Source organism: Bombina bombina, chromosome 7, assembly GCF_027579735.1.
Source record: "Bombina bombina isolate aBomBom1 chromosome 7, aBomBom1.pri, whole genome shotgun sequence".
In the NCBI taxonomy this organism is placed as follows: domain Eukaryota; kingdom Metazoa; phylum Chordata; class Amphibia; order Anura; family Bombinatoridae; genus Bombina; species Bombina bombina.
Genome location: NC_069505.1, coordinates 58,486,314 through 58,508,911, shown reverse-complemented (window position 1 = coordinate 58,508,911; position 22,598 = coordinate 58,486,314). Strand labels below are relative to the sequence as shown.

General features: G+C 39.0%; 1 protein-coding gene across 1 annotated transcript in view; it reads right to left on the bottom strand.

Moving 5' to 3' along the window:
• Nucleotides 1–21,414, bottom strand: part of SNX15 (sorting nexin 15) — a 51,813-nt gene extending 30,399 nt beyond the window's left edge. The window contains exons 1-3 of the mRNA XM_053720133.1: nucleotides 21,143–21,414; nucleotides 10,491–10,526; nucleotides 10,182–10,302 (exon numbers count right to left, since the gene is read on the bottom strand). Coding sequence (XP_053576108.1) covers nucleotides 10,182–10,302; nucleotides 10,491–10,526; nucleotides 21,143–21,241 — 256 coding nt within the window. The 5' untranslated portion in view covers nucleotides 21,242–21,414. The remainder of the gene's footprint in view (nucleotides 1–10,181; nucleotides 10,303–10,490; nucleotides 10,527–21,142) is intronic.
• Nucleotides 21,415–22,598: the final 1,184 nt, after the last annotated feature.

Here is a 22,598-nt window from a genome sequence, read left to right as displayed (position 1 = left end):
TAGCTTCCAAGGTGGAGCCGATGACATATTCACCAGATCTGCATACCAAGTCCTGCGTGGCCACGCAGGAGCTATCAAGATCACCGACGCCCTCTCCTGATTGATCCTGGCTACCAGCCTGGGGATGAGAGGAAACGGCGGGAACACATAAGCTAGTTTGAAGGTCCAAGGTGCTACTAGCGCATCCACTAGAGCCGCCCTTGGGATCCCTGGATCTGGACCCGTAGCAAGGAACTTTGAAGTTCTGACGAGAGGCCATCAGATCCATGTCTGGAATGCCCCAAAGTTGAGTGACTTGGGCAAAGATTTCCGGATGAGTTCCCACTCCCCCGGATGCAATGTCTGACGACTCAGAAAATCCGCTTCCCAATTTTCCACTCCCGGGATGTGGATAGCAGACAGGTGGCAGGAGTGAGACTCCGCCCATAGAATAATCTTGGTCACTTCTTCCATCGCTAGGGAACTCCTTGTTCCCCCCTGATGGTTGACGTACGCAACAGTCGTCATGTTGTCTGATTGAAACCGTATGAACTTGGTCCTCGCTAGCTGAGGCCAAGCCTTGAGAGCATTGAATATCGCTCTCAGTTCCAGAATATTTATCGGTAGAAGAGATTCTTCCCGAGACCAAAGACCCTGAGCTTTCAGGGATCCCCAGACCGCGCCCCAGCCCATCAGACTGGCGTCGGTCGTGACAATGACCCACTCTGGTCTGTGGAATGTCATCCCTCGTGACAGGTTGTCCAGGGACAGCCACCAACGGAGTGGGTCCTCTGGTCCTCTGATTTACTTGTATCTTTGGAGACAAGTCTGTATAGTCCCCATTCCACTGACTTGAGCATGCACAGTTGTAATGGATCTTAGATGAATGCGCGCAAAAGGAAACTATGTCCATTGCCGCTACCATCAACCCGATCACTTCCATGCACTGAGCTACGGAAGGAAGAGGAACGGAATGAAGTATTCGACAAGAGTCCAGAAGCTTTGTCTTTCTGCCTCTGTTAGAAAAATCCTCATTTCTGAGGAGTCTATAATTGTTTCCCAAGAAGGGAACCCTTGTTGACGGGATAGAGAACTCTTTTCCACGGTTCACTTTCCAGCCGTGCGATCTGAGAAAGGCCAGGACGATGTCCGTGTGAGCCTTTGCTCGAGGGAGGGACGACGCTTGAATCAGAATGTCGTCCAGGTAAGGGTACTACTGCAATGCCCCTTGGTCTTAGCACAGCTAGAAGGGACCCTAGTACCTTTGTGAAAATCCTTGGAGCAGTGGCTAATCCGAAAGGAAGCGCCACGAACTGGTAATGTTTGTCCAGGAATGCAAACCTTAGGAACCGATGATGTTCCTTGTGGATAGGAATATGTAGATACGCATCCTTTAAATCCACCGTGGTCATGAATTGACCTTCCTGGATGGAAGGAAGGATAGTTCGAATGGTTTCCATCTTGAAAGATGGGACCTTGAGAAATTTGTTTAAGATCTTGAGATCTAGGATTGGTCTGAATGTTCCCTCTTTTTTGGGAACTATGAACAGATTGGAGTAGAACCCCATCCCTTGTTCTCTCAATGGAACAGGATGAATCACTCCCATTTTTTAACAGGTCTTCTACACAATGTAAGAACGCCTGTCTTTTTATGTGGTCTGAAGACAACTGAGACCTGTGGAACCTTCCCCTTGGGGGAAGTCCCTTGAATTCCAGAAGATAACCCTGGGAGACTATTTCTAGCGCCCAAGGATCCAGAACATCTCTTGCCCAAGCGTGAGCGAAGAGAGAGAGTCTGCCCCCCCACCAGATCCTGGTCCCCGGATCGGGGGCCGATATTTCCATGCTGTCTTGGGTAGCAGTGGCAGGTTTCTTTGCCTGCTTTCCCTTGTTCCAGCCTTGCATTGGTCTCCAAGCTGGCTTGGCCTGAGAAGTATTACCCTCCTTGCTTAGAGGACGTAGCACCTTGGGCTGGTCCCGTTTTTACGAAAGGGGCGAAAATTAGGTCTATTTTTTGCCTTGGAAAGGCCGATCCTGAGGAAGGGCATGGCCCTTACCCCCAGTGATATCAGAGATAATCTCTTTCAAGTCAGGACCAAACAGCGTTTTCCCCTTGAAAGGAATGTTTAGTAGCTTGTTCTTGGAAGACGCATCAGCCGACCAAGATTTCAACCAAAGCGCTCTGCGCGCCACAATAGCAAACCCAGAATTCTTAGCCGCTAACTTAGCCAATTGCAAAGAGGCGTCTAGAGTGAAAGCATTAGCCAATTTGAGAGCATTGACTCTGTCCATAATCTCCTCATAAGGAGGAGAGTCACTATCGAGCACCTTAATCAGCTCATCAAACCAGAAATATGCGGCTGTAGTGACAGGGACAATGCATGAAATGGGTTGTAGAAGGTAACCCTGCTGAACAAACATCTTTTTAAGCAAACCTTCTAATTTTTTTATCCATAGGATCTTTGAAAGCACAACTATCCTCTATGGGAATAGTGGTGCGTTTGTTTAAAGTAGAAACCGCTCCCTCGACCTTGGGGACTGACTGCCATAAGTCCTTTCTGGGGTCGACCATAGGAAACAATTTTTAAATATGGGGGGAGGGACGAAAGGAATACCGGGCCTTTCCCCATTCTTTATTAAACAATGTCCGCCACCCGCTTGGGTATAGGAAAAGCTTCTGGGAGCCCCGGCACCTCTAGGAACTTGTCCCATTTTACATAGTTTCTCATGGGATGACCAAATTTTCACAATCATCCAGAGTGGATAATACCTTCCTTAAGCAAAATGCGGAGATGTTCCAATTTAAATTTAAAAGTAATCACATCGGATTCAGCCTGCTGAGAAATGTTCCCTAAATCAGTAATTTCTCCCTCAGACAAAACCTCCCTGGCTCCCTCAGATTGGGTTAGGGGCCCTTCAGAGATATTAATATCAGCGTCGTCATGCTCTTCAGTAACTAAAACAGAGCATCCACGCTTACCGCTGACAAGGGTTCATTTTGGCTAAAATGTTTTTGACAGAATTATCCATTACAGCCGTTAATTGTTTGCATAGTAAGGAGTATTGGCGCGCTAGATGTACTAGGGGCCTCCTGAGTGGGCAAGACTCGTGTAGACGAAGGAGGGAATGATGCAGTACCATGCTTACTCCCCTCACTTGAGGAATCATCTTGGGGCATCATTGTCATTATCACATAAATCACATTTATTTAAATGAATAGGAATCTGGCTTCCCACATTCAGAACACAGTCTATCTGGTAGTTCAGACATGTTAAACAGGCATAAACTTGATAAGAAAGTACAAAAAACGTTTTGAAATAAAACCGTTACTGTCACTTTAAATTTTAAACTGAACACACTTTATTACTGCAATTGCGAAAAAACATGAAGGAATTGTTCAAAATTCACCAAACTTTCACACACAGTGTCTTAAAGCCTTGAAAATATTGCACACCAATTTTGGAAGCTTTAACCCTTAAAATAACGGAACCGGAGCCGTAGTTTAAGCTTTAACCCCTTTACAGTCCCTGGTATCTGCTTTGCTGAGACCCAACCAAACCCAAGGGGAATACGATACCAAATGATGCCTTCAGAAGTCTTTTATCAGTATCAGAGCTCCTCTCACATGCGACTGCATGCCATGCCCTCTCAAAAACAAGTGCGCAACACCGGCGCGAAAATGAGACTCTGCCTATGCTTTGGGAAAGCCCCTAAAGAATAAGGTGTCTAAAACAGTGCCCTGCCGATATAATTATATCAAAATACCCAGAATAAATGATTCCTCAAGGCTAAATAAGTGTTAATATCAATCGATTTAGCCCAAAAAATGTCTACAGTCTAAATAAGCCCTTGTGAAGCCCTTATTTACAATCGTAATAAACATGGCTTACCGGATCCCATAGGGAAAATGACAGCTTCCAGCATTACATCGTCTTGTTAGAATGTGTCATACCTCAAGCAGCAAAGGACTGCAAACTGTTCCCCCAACTGAAGTTAATGCTCTCAACAGTCCTGTGTGAACAGCCATGGATTTTAGTTACGGTTGCTAAAATCATTTTCCTCATACAAACAGAATTCTTCATCTCTTTTCTGTTTCTGAGTAAATAGTACGTACCAGCACTATTTGAAAATAACAAACTCTTGATTGAATAATGAAAAACTACAGTTAAACACTAAAAAACTCTAAGCCATCTCCGTGGAGATGTTGCCTGTACAACGGCAAAGAGAATGACTGGGGTAGGCGGAGCCTAGGAGGGATCATGTGACCAGCTTTGCTGGGCTCTTTGCCATTTCCTGTTGGGGAAGAGAATATCCCACAAGTAAGGATGACGCCGTGGACCGGACACACCTATGTTGGAGAAAACACATGTTCCAAGATAATCAATTATTTAACTGAATGATGGTAATTATTCAGCAGCACTCTCACATTCAAATGGAGTTAATACATTTAGAATACAGCATAAATGATGTATTAGAAATACAATTTAATTTCCTATAATAATAATCCTCATTGGGAGTTGATTAATAAATCCTAAATCGGGACGCTCTGGGTTTACATCACTACAGTAAACATATAGGGCTAGATTACTAGTGTCTAATACCTTTTCTAATTTTCAGGACATTTTGCGTAAGCAGCTGAGAAATTTGTAGAAAACAGAGCAAAGAGAATATCATACATCGACTATTGGATGATAAAACATCTTAAAGGGACATGAAACCCCAAATAATTTAGATAGAACATGCAATTATAAACATCTTTCTGATTAACTTCTATTATCAAATTTTATGCGTTCTCTTGGTATCTTTTGTTAAAAAGCAGGGATGTAAGATCGGGAGGCGTACACGTATCTGGAGCAGTATATAGCAGCAGGTTTGCAAGAAAGTTATCCATTTGCAACAGCACTATTTCCTGCCATGTAGTGCTCCTGACACTTACCTCTTCAACAAAGAATACCATGGGAACGACACAGGTTTTATAATAGAAATAAATTGGAAACTATTAAAATTGTATGTTCTGTCTGGAGAAAATTCAGGATGTAACAGATGACCAAAGTGACATATGGAATAATAGAGTCAATTTTTGTTGGAAATTGTGGGGACAATGAGAACGCCAAGGGGTAGATTTATTAAATGTTGGGCTTGTGCGGAAACAGCAGCATATGCTGCTTGTTAAATACCCCCCTCCCAAATGTTGACTGCAAACCAAAGAGACTGCAAACCAGATAAGAACACTTTCTATAGGCATTTGTCACTATGGATGAGAGGTGGATACATTACATTGACCCTGAGACAAAAAGCACAATCAAAGCAGTGGAAAAGCTATGATGCTCCGCCCCCTAGGAGACTCCAGCTACAAGCAAGTGCAAGTTTATGGCATCCATGTTTCGGAATGCAGAGAGACTTTTGACCATTGAATTCCTGCAGTGCAGAGAGACCATAACATGTGACTTACTATGCCAACTTGATTGGATGATTGTGCAAAGCAATTACAGAGAAGAGATGTGGAGAGTTGAGTCACAGAGACAATGCTCTCATGAACAAGTACCTTGTTGCCATGGTTACTATTGATAAATTGGATTCAAATTGCTGGATCACCAACCCTATATTTACCAGACCTTGCTCCAGTGACTATTACCTGTTCTCACATTTGAAGGATCGCTTGCAAGGAATGAGTTTTGCCAGGGGCCTGTTCATGATTGTCTGGACAAAAAAATATATATTCTCCTTTCTGACAGGACTAGGATTTCTTCATCTACTCTTGTAATCTTACAAAAAAGAACAATACTTTTCGGGATGTTAAAGGGACAGTCTACTCCAGAATTTTTATTGTTAAAAAGATAGATACTCCCTTTATTACCTATTACCCAGTTTTGCATAACCAACACAGTTATATACAGTAAATACACGTTTTACCTCTGTAATTACCTTGTATCTAAGCCTCTCCAGACTGCCCCCTTATTTCAGTTCTTTTGACAGACTTGCATTTAGCCAATCAGTGCTAACTCATAAATAACTCAATGGGAGAGAGCCCAGTGTTATCTATATGGCACACATAAACTAATGCCCCTAGCTGTGAAAAACTGTCAAGTGCATTCAGATAAGAGGCGGCCTTCAAGGGCTTAGAAATTAGCATATGAGCCTACCTAGGTTTAGTTTTCAACAAAGAATACCAAAGGAACAAAGCAAATGTGATGATAAAAGTAAATTGGAAAGTTGTTTAAAATGACATGTCCTATCTGAATCATGAAAGATTAATTTTGACTAGACTGTCCCTTTAATTGTAACTCTTCATCAGAGGGGGGGTGAGTCACACAACGTTGCCGTTTGTTACAATACAGCCATGAGAAAATGATCAATGCTGCCTTTCTTTTCTACAAGTGTTCTAAAAAGTTATTTACTAAGCAGTTTTAGATCAAGATCTGGGCTGCATATGGCCAGAAACAATATTCATTTTACAATAATGTTTTACTGTTTCTGCTGCATGATATAGAAAGGGTGCAGGAGGCTATTTGCAGCTTAATCTAAGGTAAGACTTGTAAGACTTTAAGATGACTAAGGTGTAGACTGCCCCTTTAAAATTGTCTATCCGTATAGTATATATTAGGACTCAAGCATGTTTATAAATATATTAAATAAAAATATTAAAACATAAAAGTATCAAAAGAAATCATCTGTATGCAAGCCATAGTGCAATAATATAATGCTGCATGTAACTACAGGTACAAGTCCCCATATCCGGAATTCCAAAATTAAGACTTGGGGGCCGATTTATTTTGCCCAGAATGCACCTGTTTCTGCGCGAGCCTTCAGGCTAGTGGAAAACAGGAGTTAAGAAGCAGCTGTCTTAAAACCGCTGCTCCTTAACTCGTCCGCCACCTCTGAGGCGGCGGACAGCAATCAGCCCGATCGCAAACGATTGGGATGATTGACAACCCCTGCTAGCGGCTGATTGGCCGTGAATGTGCAGGGGGCGGCATTGCACAAGCATTTCACTAGAAATGCTTGTGCAATGATAAATGCCAACAGTGTATGCCGTCAGCATTTATCGATGTACAGATCATGAACCGCCCGTACATTAGTAAATCGGCCCCTTATTCTGAAATCCAAACTTATTAATCAATTTATTTTTTTTAAATAAAATTACCAAAAAGTACTTTTACTATTTTCACAATCTTCTCTGCCTGTCTTTGGTTTGTTTTTTGTGTGATTTAAAATACAAATAGTCTATATTTATTTAAAACAATAACTATTACCTTTCTGAATACGGTACTGTACTATCGTTCTGAGGGTACTATGTTTACAAAAGTATAAAAAATATAAAACTACCTTTTGTTACATGTATAAACTAAATGACTTAAGAGATCGTTGTTTACACTTGGAGGCCTATTTATCATATGTCTGTCGGACCTGATCTGACAGTGCGGATCAGGTCTGACAGACATCACTGAATGCGGAGAGCAATACGCTCTCCGTATTCAGCATTGCACCAGCAGCTCACAAGAGCTGCTGGTGCAACGCCGCCCCCTGCAGACTCGCGGCCAATCGGCCTCCAGAAGGGGGTGTCAATCAACCCGATCGTACTCAATCGGGTTGAATTCCGCCGATTCCTGTCCGCCTCATCAGAGCAGGCGGACAGGGTTATGGAGCAGCGGTCCATTCGGAGCTTGATAGATCGGCCCCTTGGTCCCATCCCCTCTCCAAACTGTCCCATTTTACAAAAGCAAATCCAAACCGTTTCGGTCCCAAGCTGTTTGGATAAAGGCTTTTCTACTTGTATAGGTTTAAACCCTGCAAATATACAATTTGAGTTTGGATTCTATGAATTTCTTTTCATTAGAATCAGGTATTTACGTATCTTTATGTAATTAAGATCTTCTTATAAAACAAGGAATTTGTATATAAATAATAAATATGCAACAATATTAAGATGTACAATTAATTATTTTGTGATGATGCTGATCCAAACCATTTGTCTGTGCCCATCTAACAATGAAGAAATCTATTCACTGCAGCACTTACACAGCAGACTAAAGATGCTACAACTCCATATGAAGAGGACTATTTACTAGCTCTGTAAAATTCCATATATAATACTGCAGGGGGGACGACTTATAGCACACGTGCCCAACGTGGTACAGAAAATAATTTTGCTGGCACACCAACCCCCTTACTCTCCAAATGGAAAAACTACAAATGCCAGCATGCTGTGGCCTGGTAGCAGATCCATGACCTTGCTTACATGACAAAATATTAAAGGCATATTGCAAGATTAAAGGGACATTTAAAACTTTGAGATGGTAATATAAAATGATAAGTTGTGTGTGTGTATATATATATATATACATAAAAGTAAATATATATAAAACTCTGCAATATACTTTCATTATTTAATTAGTCCCCTTTTCCTGTAATTCCATACTGTAATTGTGAGCTTTTAAGTTCCTGTTAGAAATGTAAGTGCAGAACACTGTTATATACCACACAGCCATTGGCTGCACACTCTGGTGACCTATTTATAACTAATTGGCTACAGCAGAGAAGGTAACCTAAGTTACAACATGGCAGCTCCCATTGTTTTATAGACACTAAAACTTTACACTTATTTTGTCACTATTTAAACAGCTAATGAAACTTTAAAAAATGCATCTACATATTGTTCTCAGACTAATCTTTTCTTTGAATGCTTCATTCTATCTAGCATTTATTTAGCGTTTAATGTTCCTTTAGTAATTAAGCACTACACTGCAGCAAAAATAAAGGCTGATGCGTTAAAGGGGATGCAGACTGGCTTCAGGGTGTTTTGTTTTTATGATAGCTAATCTGGGCACAGGCTCTCACAAATGCTTTTTACAATGTTATACATTTTGCAAAAATTCCTCAAAAGTGTACAACATTATAACAAAACGGTTGCCATATAGTGCTCCCCACACGTGCATGATCCTGAGCCTACCTAGGTACGCTCTTCAACAGGATTCAGGGGCGGTTTTAGGTCTTTTTTAGACATACTATTTTTTTAGGTCAGGGTGCAAGCAACATTACTTTCTTTTGCATTTCAATTCAAAAAAATAATATTAGGAAGGGAGGGGGAGGAGGGAGATATGGCATATTTCTATCTAGAAATGTTCAAACACAGGGCTGTAAAAAGTGCAGAACAGTCTCTCAGACCGCAAACAGTTTTTGTGATTTGTATAGAAGAGCGCGACTGCTTTTCTATACAAAACATTCATACTGTTCCCGGTCTGAGAGACTGTTCTGCACTTTTTACAGCCCTGTGTATGAAAATGACAGGCCGGGCTCTGGGGATGGAAGAACTGGATACTGGGGGCATGAGGCTGCTTCCTCTTGGCTGCAGTGTGGTCAGTGTGCTTTGTAGGTCCCATACAGCTGCCCTTAGTGTATTCCCCTGGGGCAGCCTTCATACCCTCGCAATACACCGCAATACACACTGCATGCGGCAACATTATTTTCCCAGCCGGATATTTCATTCTCTGTTGCTGTGATCCGGCTCTACAGTGTGGGAGTAGCGCTACAAAATTCTCAGTAATAGAGAATGAAATCTCCAGCTAGAAAAATAATGTGGCCGCATGCAGCGTGTTGTTACATTCACATTTTAAGTTACACTTAACTCTGATCAGTCTGAAGATCTGATCCTTTGAGCTGCATTTCAGACAAGGCAAAGCGGCTTATACTCTTTCCGTCGCGTCCCCTTTCTTACAGAAGCATCAGGCAGTTCTACTGAATGCCCAATGGCCAGTCCGGGTCTGGTAGGTATCTCTAACAGTCAGGCAGGGGCTCCCTCTATCACACCCCGCGCTCCAGTCCTCTCACTGATCATAAAAGCCAGTCATATGACCGCTCGGCGGTAAGCCACCAGGGCAAAATGTTTTTTTTTTTTTTTTTAAAAGCATGGCCAGATATTCACTGCAGTGGACAAGTGCCGCCCCCCCCAAAATCTGCAGCTCTAGGCACCGGCCTTGTTGGCCTATTCATTAATATGCCCCCGACAAGATTCCAAGATGTGATAGAAATACTTTGGAATTATTTTTTTTCTATTGCATGCTCTATCTGAATTGTAAAAGAAAATGTATGAGTTTCATGTCTTTTTAAACAGCTCATGTGTATCATTTTACCAAAGACAGGTTCTTTTATTATCATTATTTTTCTGCAATTGTTTTTTTCTGAAAATTCATCTTTCAACATACCGAAAACCTGTGCACGAGGGAAAGCTGGGAACTCCTGAGTGCGTTGAAAAAGGTTTCTGTGAGTGTAAGACAGTTCCCCATGAAGTTTCTTAAAGTCACTGTATCGTTTCCACACAACCACCTAAAATAGGAGGGAAACAAAATAAAAAAACATTACAGGAATAAAGGAGTGTTGGTTCATTTAAAGCATAGAAAGATAACAGAACAAAAATCTACAGACAGATATATATTAAAAAAATAAGATTAGGGTTTAAAAAAGGATTTTTAAATCAAATTCATAAAAGAATTTATAAAACATTTGGTAAATACCTCTTTAACATCTTGTGGATTTTTCTTAGATATAAACTAAAGGGGGAAAAAAAAATATTATTAGACATTTAGTTTTATAGATACAGGCCATACTGGGAGAACATTTACTTGTCTCACATACAACTAAAATTACAATAATTCAGGGCTTGACAAATCCAGACGCCAAGGACCCACTGGTGCCATAGGGGTTGATTTATCAACCTCTTTTGCCTTCCTAGGACTGCAGGTTCTTACAAGAACCTGCCCGTCGTATTTAGCAAGCAGCGGCCATCGGACGACTGCTTCTTCTCCACCTCTTAGGTGGCTAATTTCAATCTCCCTGGTCTAGTCAGACCGGAGAGAATGACAGCTCCTGCCCGTGCGTTATTGGCTGTGTGCGGGCGGGTGGCAGGATTACACACGGCGGTAAGGTATTGAGAAAGTTATATTCATACGAAACACACTTGACTCTTGTGCCATAATTTAATGAGGAAATAATACAAAAAAAAAACTGTTGATTTTTCTGCACATCCTTTTTTGTTGTTTATATATATCCTGGACTGAGTGTAAGGGCATGGGTTTATGGCATTAAAATTAGGTCCTGGTTAAATGGAGAGAGAGAGAGAGAGAGAGAGAGAGAGAAAGAAAGAAAGAAAGAAAGAAAGAAAGAGAAAGAGAGAGAGAGAGAGAGAGAGAGAGAAAGAGAGAGAAAGAGAAAGAAAGAGAGAGAGAAAGAAAGAAAGAGAAAAAGAAAGAGAGAGAGAGAGAGAGAGAGAGAGAGAGAGAGAGAGAGAGAGAGAGAGAGAGAGAGAGAGAGAGAGAGAGAGAGAGAGAGAGAGAGAAAGAAAGAGAAAAAGAAAGAGAGATAGAAAGAGAGAGAGAGAGAAAGAGAGAGAGAGAGAAAGAAAGAGAGAAAGAGAGAGAGAGAGAAAGAAAGAGAGAAAGAAGAAAGAGAAAGAGAGAGAGAGAGAGAGAGAGAGAGAGAGAGAGAGAGAGAAAGAGAAAAAGAAAGAGAGAGAGAGAGAGAGAGAAAAAGAAAGAGAGAGAGAGTAAGAAAGAGAAAAAGAAAGAGAGAGAAAAAGAAACCACACTAGTGCTACTCCTCAACTTTGCATCTTTTGCATAGTTCATTTGCTGTTTTTATGATACTATTATTTAGATTTATTTGAACCACTTACTTAATAAAGTGGACATTTTTGTTCTGAGCTCTTGCCCGGACTCTTTTTTCTTATATATATATATATAGAAAAGATGTGTATAGGGATGGCGCTAGATACAACCCAGATGTAAAAATAAGTGATATTTGGAAATGCAGCCCTAGAAATCCTATCAAATGGTGAGAAGAATCCCTATAAACTAATCACCAGATAGAAAAAAATATGATATACAAATGTTTAGGTAAAGGGAAAAACAATACATAAAAATAAACAAACAAACAAAAAAAGGAGTGTTTCTAGTGGCGCAACACTTAATTAGATGATGTTAAATTTATATATATATATATATATATATATATATATATATATATATATATATATATATATATATATATATATATATGATACTGTTTAGAAATACAGGTGGTCCTAGGTTTACAACGGTTTAATTTGCACCGTTTCAGAATAACAACCTTTTTTTCCAGTCATGTGACTGCTATTGAAAAGCATTGAGAAGCAGTACATTGATTAAAATAGCCAGTAGGTGGAGCTGTCCACTTGTGTTGCAGCAAAGCCAAGCAAGCTGAAATTAATCCGTTTAACCAGACCTGAGCTATCGAGCAGATTTCAAAGGAACAAGATCTTCCTATCTATAAATCAGTCCAGATTGGAATGCATAGAAAGAACTGTTTGCAGAAAAATGCAAGTAAAGTCTGTGTTGTGTGATTATTGTATTAGGTTTATAATGCTGTTTAACAATTTTTTTTTGTTCATTTAACTTATTTTAATTATATATTGTTTTATTAGGTTTATAATGCTGTTTAGCATTTAAAGTCTTCATTTCAAAGCTTTAAAAATAATGTATTAGGTGTTACTTATGACAATTTTGAGAGGGGCCTGGAACCTAACTCCTCACTTCCCATTGACTTACATTATAATTTGGGTTTCAATTTACAACGGTTTTGATTTACAACCATTCCTTCTAGAACCTAACCCCAGCGTAAACTGAGGGTTACCTGTAGTTACACCTCTAATTCTAACGGATAAATATTGTGATTAGAATGACTATATGAAAAGTCAATCTAATATAATGGCCAGCTAATAACGTTACAAAACTGTATTATTCCTTAAGCAAGCCTATTAACATAGGACAAAAAATATATTCTTAAATGTCACATTCAACTATATTAATAAATGTGGTACAAAAAACGTATCAATAATCAGATAGAAATCCCAAAAAAAAGTGCTTTGTTGTATATTAGGCACTAATGGATGATGACATCGTAGTCAAAATGGCAGAATTTAAAAAGTCACTTCAATTGAAAAATCTTCTTAGCAGACAAATATAAACTGTAGAACCAATCAGATATCCACTTGATATTACAGGTCCCTTTGGGAGTCTACTTACACTCCTTCACCTCAATCCTATGAGGTGAGTGCAGCGCAGTGCAAGGGGAATCCCTTGGGATCACAGATGAAAGTGGTCTCTCGATATCTTTATAACCCACTGCTGCTCTTCAAAAAACGTCTCCAGGAGAGTAAGGCCTTTGCATTGTAACTGCAGATTACCTTCTTGATAAGTGGAGGGCAGTTCTGTCAGTTCAGCCCCCAAACTGACAAGTCACACGCTGTATCCAAAAACCACGTCCGGACTGCTGAACAATAATCAATATTACCTATTTTGACTGTGCCGCCCTTCTGCTTTCCTCAACTGGCCATTGTATTAGATTGACTTTTCATATAGTCATTCCCTTTTTCTAATCACAATATTTATCCGTTAGAATTAGAGGTGTAACTATTTCTAAACAGAATGGGCCGGCTCCTAAGCTTATATTCCTGCTTTTTAAATAAAGATACCAAAGAATGAAGACAATTGATAATCGGAGTAAATTGGAAAGTTGCTTGAAATTGCTGCTCTATCTGGATCATGAAAGAAAAAAAATGGGTTTCATAGCCCTTTAATCTTTTAACTGGAGATTTATTTATTTATTTTTAAATATATAAATATTTTCTGCAGTGTAGATTCCCCCCTAACCCCGCAACCTGCACAACCCCCCCCCCCCAAAGAGCTCTCAAACTCCCCCCTCTTCCTATTTGTGGCCATTTTAGGTAATGGCAGCTGCCTGCCAGTACCCAGTTTCTTAACAAATTTGCTCATTTTTTAAATTATTTTTATTTTACCCCATTTTTCTGTAGTGTAGCTGCCCCCCCCTCAATATCCTACCCCCCTCTTAGATCCCATTCCAAACAATTATTTCCCCCCTCCCTCTCCCTGTCCCTCTCCCTTTATGACAGATCGGTTGGTCGCGAGTGCGCACTCCCGCCCCCTTCCCGGAACAGCGGCCGGAACTAGTCCAGCGATGGGCCACCCACCCGCCTCCCTGTAGCTGCTCCCACCCACCAACGATCGGCACCATCGCTGGCCGATGCAGAAAGGGCCACAGAGTGGTCCTCTCTGCATTGTTGTGCAAAAAAAGATATTACAGTGATGCCTCAATATCGAGGCATCACGGCAATACCTTGAAAGCGGCTGGAAGCGATCAGGATCTCTTCCACCGCTTGAAAACCCTGAGGACGTACAGGGTACGTCCTTGGTCGTTAAGTGACACTTTTTCTAGGACGTACCCTGTACGTCCTTGGTCGTTAAGGGGTTAAAGGGATATGAAACCCAATTTTTTTTTCATGATTCAGATAGGGCAGTAATTTTAAGCAACTTTCTAATTTACTCCTATTATCAATTTTCTTTGTTCTCTTGGTATATTTATTTAAAAAGCAGGAATGTAAAGCTTAGGAGCCGGCCCATTTTTGGTTCAGCACCTGGGTAGCTCTTGCTGATTGGTCGGTAAATGTAGCCACCAATTTGGGCTTTGCACTGCGGTCATAAGTAAGTCCATGCTGGATATAAATAAAACCTTATTGGTTAAAGCAGCAAAAAGGTCAAAAATGAAATGTGCATAGATCTATCTCAATGTGAAATATAAGCATGTGTGCAATATACTTTCATCAGCAAAAATGCTTCTAGTAAAAGTTATTACTTTTTTTCTGCAGCATACGCACATATGCTTTTAGGGCCTGTGCACAAGTATTCAATCACCATACCTGCTTAAAGTGCTGGGGTGGTGTGTTTTGTTTCTGAAGGCATAATGTGTGCCATACAGGCCACTGCTCACTCTCTGAGAAGATGTGGTGTTTGAATACTGGTGCACGGCCTTCACGGAATATGTGTGTATGCTGCAGAAAAACTGTAACAACGTTTAATACAAGCAATTTTGCTAATGAAAGTATATTGCAAAAATGCTTCTATTACAAATTGAAATACACCCACGTATATTTTCTTTTTGATCTTTCTATCCATTTATCAACTGAGTTTAAAATTAAGTTACTAGATTGTTTTGTTCTCTTGGTATCCTATGTTGAACAGTAAACCTAGGTAAGCTAATATAAGCTCAGATGTGTGCATGAATCTTTTTTAACTGCATATCTGAATGATTAAAGTTTAATTTTCACTTATCTATTCCTTTAATGTGTACAGTGCCCTCCACTAATATTGGCACCCTTGGTAAATATGAGGAAAGAAGGCTGTCTTTATTGTTTAACCTTTGGATCTTTTGTTCAAAAAATACACAACAATACTCTTCTCTCATGGATATCAAACATTTGCAAACACAACACAGGTTTATAAAAAAAACATTAAATATATATGTGGCACAATTATTGGCACCCTTTTAGTCAATACTTTGTGCTACCTCCCTTTGCCATGAAAACAGCTCTGAGTCTTCTCCTACATTGCCTGATGAGGTTAGAGAATACATGGCAAGGGATGAGACCATTCCCCCATACAGAATCTCTCCAGAGCCTTCAAATTTCAAGGTAGACGCTGGTGGACTCTCCCAACAAGTTTTCTATGGGGTTCAAGTCAGGGAACTGGGATGGCCATGGCAGGACCTTGATTTTGTGGTCAGTAAACCATTTTTGTGTTGATTTTGATGTAAGTTTTGGATCATTATCTGCTGGAAGATCCAACCACTGCCCATTTTAAACTTTCTGGCAGAGGCAGTAAGGTGTTCATTTAATATCTGTTGATATTTGATAGAGTTCATGATGCCATGTATCCTAAATGTCCAGGTCCTCTTGCAGAAAAACAGCCCCAAATCATTAAAGAGCCACCACCATATTTACCAGTGGGCATGAGGTACTTTTCCATATGGCTACCTCTCTGTGTGCGCCAAACCCACCTCTGGTGTTTATTGGCAAAGAACTCTCTTTGATTTTATCAGACCAAAGAACCCCATCCCATTTGACGTTCCAGTAGTGTCGGGCAAACTGAAGATGCTTGAGTTTGTTTTTGGATGACAGTAGAGGCTTTTTTCTTGAAACCCTTCCAAACAACTTGTGGTGATGTAGGTGACGTCGGATTTTAGTTTTGGAGACTTTCTGAGCCCAAGACGCAACTAACTTCTATAATTCTCCAGTTTTGATCCTTGTATCCTTGGCCACTCAAACCATCTTCTTCACAGTGTGTTGAGACAATATAGACACACGTCCTTTTTCCAGGCTGATTCATAACATTTCCAGTTGACTGGAACTTCTTAATTATTGCCCTAATGGTGGAAATGGGCATTTTGAAAGCTTTTGGTATTTTCTTACAACCACTTACCATTTTGTGAAGCTGAACAACCTTTTGCCGCACATCACAGCTATATTCCTTGGCCTTACCCATTGTGATGAATGACTACGGGAATTTGGCCTATGTGTTAGCGCATATTTATACCCCTGTGAAACAGGAAGTCATGAATGACCAATTTCCTGTTCCTATTCAACCAAGTGTACTAAAATGTTTTTAATATCAATGGGAATATATTTAACAAAGACCAGAGTATTTTTGAGTATTTTTTTTAAACAACAGATCAAAGAGTTAAGCAATAAGGACAAATTTGCACAGCCTTCTTTGCTCATTTTTACCAAGGGTGACAATATTAGTGGAGGGCACTGTATGTAGATATTTTGTAATCTATTCCTTAAATGCTGATATATACTATGTTATATAAATGTCCCTTTAATCATTTTGCCAAGCAATAATACAGATAGGAAAGTCTAAAATGGCCCCACCCTTAAAATATCATAAAGAGAAAGTTATGTGTTTGCAAGCCGCGGTCAAATGGTTTATTTGGCAAATGCTCTGCTGACTCTTCATACCAAAGCAGCCTTTGTTTGCATATGAAATGAATACTATAGACAAGTACTACATTGTGAGGTCCCTCGTGCTAATGATGTGGGTTTCAGTATTTTTGCTTTGCAAATTCCTTGGTATGTATCTGGAATGCATGTGACACAACTGAATTATACAGTATCTGGAATGCATGTGACACAACTGAATTATACAGTATCTGGAATGCATGTGACACAACTGAATTATACAGTATCTGGAATGCATGTGACACGACTGAATTATACAGTATCTGGAATGCACGTGACACAACTGAATTATACAGTATCTGGAATGCACGTGACACAACTGAATTATACAGTATCTGGAATGCACGTGACACAACTGAATTATACAGTATCTGGAATGCATGTGACACAACTGAATTATACAGTATCTGGAATGCATGTGACACAACTGAATTATACAGTATCTGGAATGCACGTGACACAACTGAATTATACAGTATCTGGAATGCACGTGACACAACTGAATTATACAGTATCTGGAATGCACGTGACACACCTGAATTATACAGTATCTGGAATGCACGTGACACAACTGAATTATACAGTATCTGGAATGCACGTGACACAACTGAATTATACAGTATCTGGAATGCACGTGACACAACTGAATTATACAGTATCTGGAATGCATGTGACACTACTGAATTATACAGTATCTGGAATGCATGTGACACAACTGAATTATACAGTATCTGGAATGCATGTGACACAACTGAATTATACAGTATCTGGAATGCATGTGACAACTGAATTATACAGTATCTGGAATGCATGTGACACAACTGAATTATACAGTATCTGGAATGCATGTGACACAACTAAATTATACAGTATCTGGAATGCATGTGACACAACTGAATTATACAGTATCTGGAATGCATGTGACACAACTGAATTATACAGTATATGGAATGCATGTGACACAACTGAATTATACAGTATCTGGAATGCATGTGACACAACTGAATTATACAGTATCTGGAATGCATGTGACACAACTGAATTATACAGTATCTGGAATGCATGTGACACAACTGAATTATACAGTATCTGGAATGCATGTGACACAACTGAATTATACAGTATCTGGAATGCATGTGACACAACTGAATTATACAGTATCTGGAATGCATGTGACACAACTGAATTATACAGTATCTGGAATGCATGTGACACTACTGAATTATACAGTATCTGGAATGCATGTGACACAACTGAATTATACAGTATCTGGAATGCATGTGACACAACTGAATTATACAGTATCTGGAATGCATGTGACACAACTGAATTATACAGTATCTGGAATGCATGTGACACTACTGAATTATACAGTATCTGGAATGCATGTGACACTACTGAATTATACAGTATCTGGAATGCATGTGACACTACTGAATTATACAGTATCTGGAATGCATGTGACACAACTGAATTATACAGTATCTGGAATGCATGTGACACAACTGAATTATACAGTATCTGGAATGCATGTGACAACTGAATTATACAGTATCTGGAATGCATGTGACACTACTGAATTATACAGTATCTGGAATGCATGTGACACTACTGAATTATACAGTATCTGGAATGCATGTGACACAACTGAATTATACAGTATCTGGAATGCATGTGACACAACTGAATTATACAGTATCTGGAATGCATGTGACAACTGAATTATACAGTATCTGGAATGCATGTGACACAACTGAATTATACAGTATATAGCAATAACAGCTTATTTAAAAGGAACACTGAAGTCACAATTAAACTTTCACGATTTAGATAGAAAATGCAGGTTTAAGAGACTTCTACTGAAAAAGAAGGCTAAATAATAACTAAATATCTTAATGTTATATTTGAGTTATTAAAGATTTGATAGAGTAATACATTTTGTGTTGAATGTCCCTGTAAAGAAGGAAGGAAAAGTCTGCTTCTTAAAGGGATACTAAATCCAATTTTTTTCTTTCATGATTCAGATAGAGCAGCAATTTTAAGCAACACTATACATTGTTACAAAAACACTCCCAGATAGGCCTATATAAATGGTTTATCTACAAAACATTTACGCAAAGAAAATCTAATGTACAATGTCCCTTTAATATATTGCGCCAAAAGCAAGTTTTAAATACATTGGGCTCAAGTGCAGCTGTGGAAGCCTTGCATAATACTGTAACATTTCTGTATTTAAAGGGACATTATACGCTCATGTTTTCTTTGCATACATGTTTTGTAGATTATCCATTTATATAGCCCATATTTTATTTTATTTTTATTTATTTTTTTAAATGTATAGTTTTGCTTATTTTTAAAGAACATTGCTCTGATTTTCAGTCTCCTAACCAAGCCCCAAAGTTTTATGTGAATACCGTCAGCTACCTTCTCCAGCTTGCTCCTGTTTGTTTAAAGGGTTTTTTCATATGCAAAAGAAGGGGAGGGGGAGGGTCTTATTTCCCATTTGCAGTGGGCTTTCCAACTACCTTTTCAACAGAGCTAAACTGAGAGCTTCTAAATAATTTTTAAACAGTTTTATATTGGATTTTTAGATCAGTATCTGTGCATCTTATTCTTTATAGTAGTTTCTATTACATGCAGTTATATGAAAATGAGTGTATACTGTCCCTTTAATTCCCCCCTTTACCTTTATTATGGCATTTGAAATAACTGTTTTTGACTGTGGTATCCCCACCTATACTGAAAATTTCAATACATATTTATTGGCTATAAAAAAAGCTATGTAAACATAGCCAGCAGAAGAATTTACACTCTGGGGAGTAGGAGAAAAAAAGTCATAAAACATTAAAGTGATTGTAAATTTTTCCGGTTTTGAAAATATAGTTCTTTAGACAAACATTATATTAATCATACCGCCACTATAATTTTTTGAAAAAGTTGGTAATATGTTTTTAATTTTATATTGCAAATATCAACTATTTACTATACCTGCTCCTCCCACAGTCTACTTCCTTATTTTCATCCACATTACGTATACAGCGGTCCCACCCGCTGTTTACGTATCAGCAATACGCGCTCCTGTTCCAGTTTGCCATTGCGCATGCGATAAATATAACGATATTATATAGTTGTGTAAATCATAATACTAATAACTTTGCATATAAATATGAACAGTATTGGTCAGAAAAATAATGCGATGTAATTACAGAATACGGAGCCCTTTGACAGATCAACTTACCAAGCTGTAAAATAATTCAGAAATGACAGGACTCCGTAAAGAAATTTATTGCGCATGCGTGAAATGTGCACGAGCTTACGCTACTCATCTGGGAACAAGAGTAGAACGCAAGCGCAAGAAGGATTCGTGACGTCAACATAAGGGGTTGGGTCCCCCTGTGGTTAGAGCCATTATTGGTTCTGAAGACATCAATGCAAATGAGAACGACTGAGCGCAAGTGCCGGGTGGAGGATGGAAATAACGGGAAAGAACACAAATTATTAAAAAACAAGGTATATACAAAATTCATAATAAATTGATGAATGAAACTCCAGTTTTTTATAAACAAACGTTAAGGATAAAGTTAGTCATGAAGCGGACTTTACATTCACTTTAATTTCTATTGTTCTAACTACTGAACTTTGGTATACAGAGATAAGGAAGCAATTGTGTGTCTGGAAAGTGATGCGATAAGGAGGTCTGCTTTCCCTGAAAGCTCAGACTATTTTAATGGGAGGTAGGCTTCAAAGAGTGTCTCAGAAGGTGAGGTGCTTTAATACTGGTGCACAGAACACTCACAGCATATGTAAGTATGCTGCTGAAATACAGTAATAACTTTTATTAGAAACATGTTTGCTAATGGAAGTACATTGCAAAAATACATCTATATAAAATTGAAAAACACCCATGCACATTTTATGTTTGACCTTTCTATGTATATTTTTTTTTATCTTTAATATAAAAATGAAACAGCTAAATAAAGAGTTCATGCCAGAGTTTAAAGCTTTGCTGCTCCTACCCAAATGGTGAGCCAATGAGGAGCGAGACACATAGGCACCAACTGGAGTGAGTGTAACTATGTATTTGCAGTGTTTAAACACATAGTTGCAGAAAACATTTGTACAATGATAAAATGCTCTAGATTTATAGGAAACCATATACAAATATAACATAAACTTATTTATATATGAATATACTTTGTTTAATCTATAAAGATATAAATGCTTATCTAACATAGATCTCATATATTTATTTATTCTAAATGCTACTGACATATTTTCTTCAACTATGTCACATATTTATTATATGTGCTGACCACTTACCACAGCTGTCACCATATACTCAGTGAAACCCTTTGGGTTGGTCCGACTATCAGTCACGTGATATCTCCGTTCATACTGATCCCGGGTACCCCGGGACATTTTTTCACTACGGTGTTTTGTTTTTGCTACTTCCCCTTTAAGAGACTACTTCAGCTTTTGCCTAACTCAAGCCTGCGCAAAATAGAACGTGACGCCATCCACTGCCATTAAATAAATGGCACGAACGTAAAGCGGAAGAACACTTGCCAACCATGGTAAATCATCAGTGAGGGACGCAGTCACACAAGGCAATAGCTGGTACTTATCCGCCTATTGGGCGGCACACAAGTCACCTGACTTCAGCGATCACATGATGCTGATAGTTGCAGCAGTAATCAGCAGGTCCAGTCGCTCCAGTCACAAGAGTGTGCTCTGACTTCTGTTTGAGATGTGCTGCATTTTGCAATATAGAGGTTAATCAAGTATATTTACTAGAATCTGCTCATTTTAAATGAGTCATACCTAGGGTTACCAGCTGTCATCCACAAATATACAGGGGAATCTGTAGGTGTGGCAGACAATTGCACCTCGAAAATCTATACATTAGCCACTACTCTTAGTGTCTCATATTTGTAATGCATGGGAGATACAGGAAGTATTTTACAGTTTGCCAACACTCAATAAAAGCTGGATTTTTAAAGGGATATGAAACCCAAACATTGCCTTTCATGATTCAGATAGAGCATGCCATTTTAAACAACTTTCTAATTTACTTCTATTATCAAATTTTCTTTATTTTCTTGACATCTTTTGTTGAAAAGCAGGGAAGTAAGCTCAGGGGCGTGCACATGTGTGGAGCACTATATGGCAGCAGTTCAGCAAGAATGTTATCCATTTGCAATAGATGGCAGCACTATTTCCTCCAATGTAGTGCACCAGATGCTACCTAGGTATGTCTTCAACAAAGAATATCATGAGAACAAAGCAAATGTGATAATACAAGTAAATTGGAAACTTTTGTTAAAATGGTTTGTTCTGTCAGAGTCACACAATAACATTTTTAGGTTTCATATCCCTTTAAATGTCCAGTATTTTTGTGAAGATTTGGCTGGACAACCTGCTAAAATACTGGACTTTCTAGTTGAACACTGGACACTTGGTAACTGATACCTTCACGACCGAGATTCTTTATATCTGCAGGAAGGGCTGTACCGGATGTGTCCAATTTTTCACCCAGTATATAACATTCTAGTATTGTTTTACAGGAAAATGGTGAACATAGTTTATATACAAGACTGATTCCTGTTAGATGACAGTGATAGGAAAATACTATATTCACATTTTTATATTAAAATTCCGATTATCCTAATACTTTGAAGGTATAATCTAGATTTTATTAAAGACACAGAGACAAGTATTTTTGCATTCTCTTTCTTTACTACTCAATGCAGCCTTTAAAAGTAACAGATTGACATAA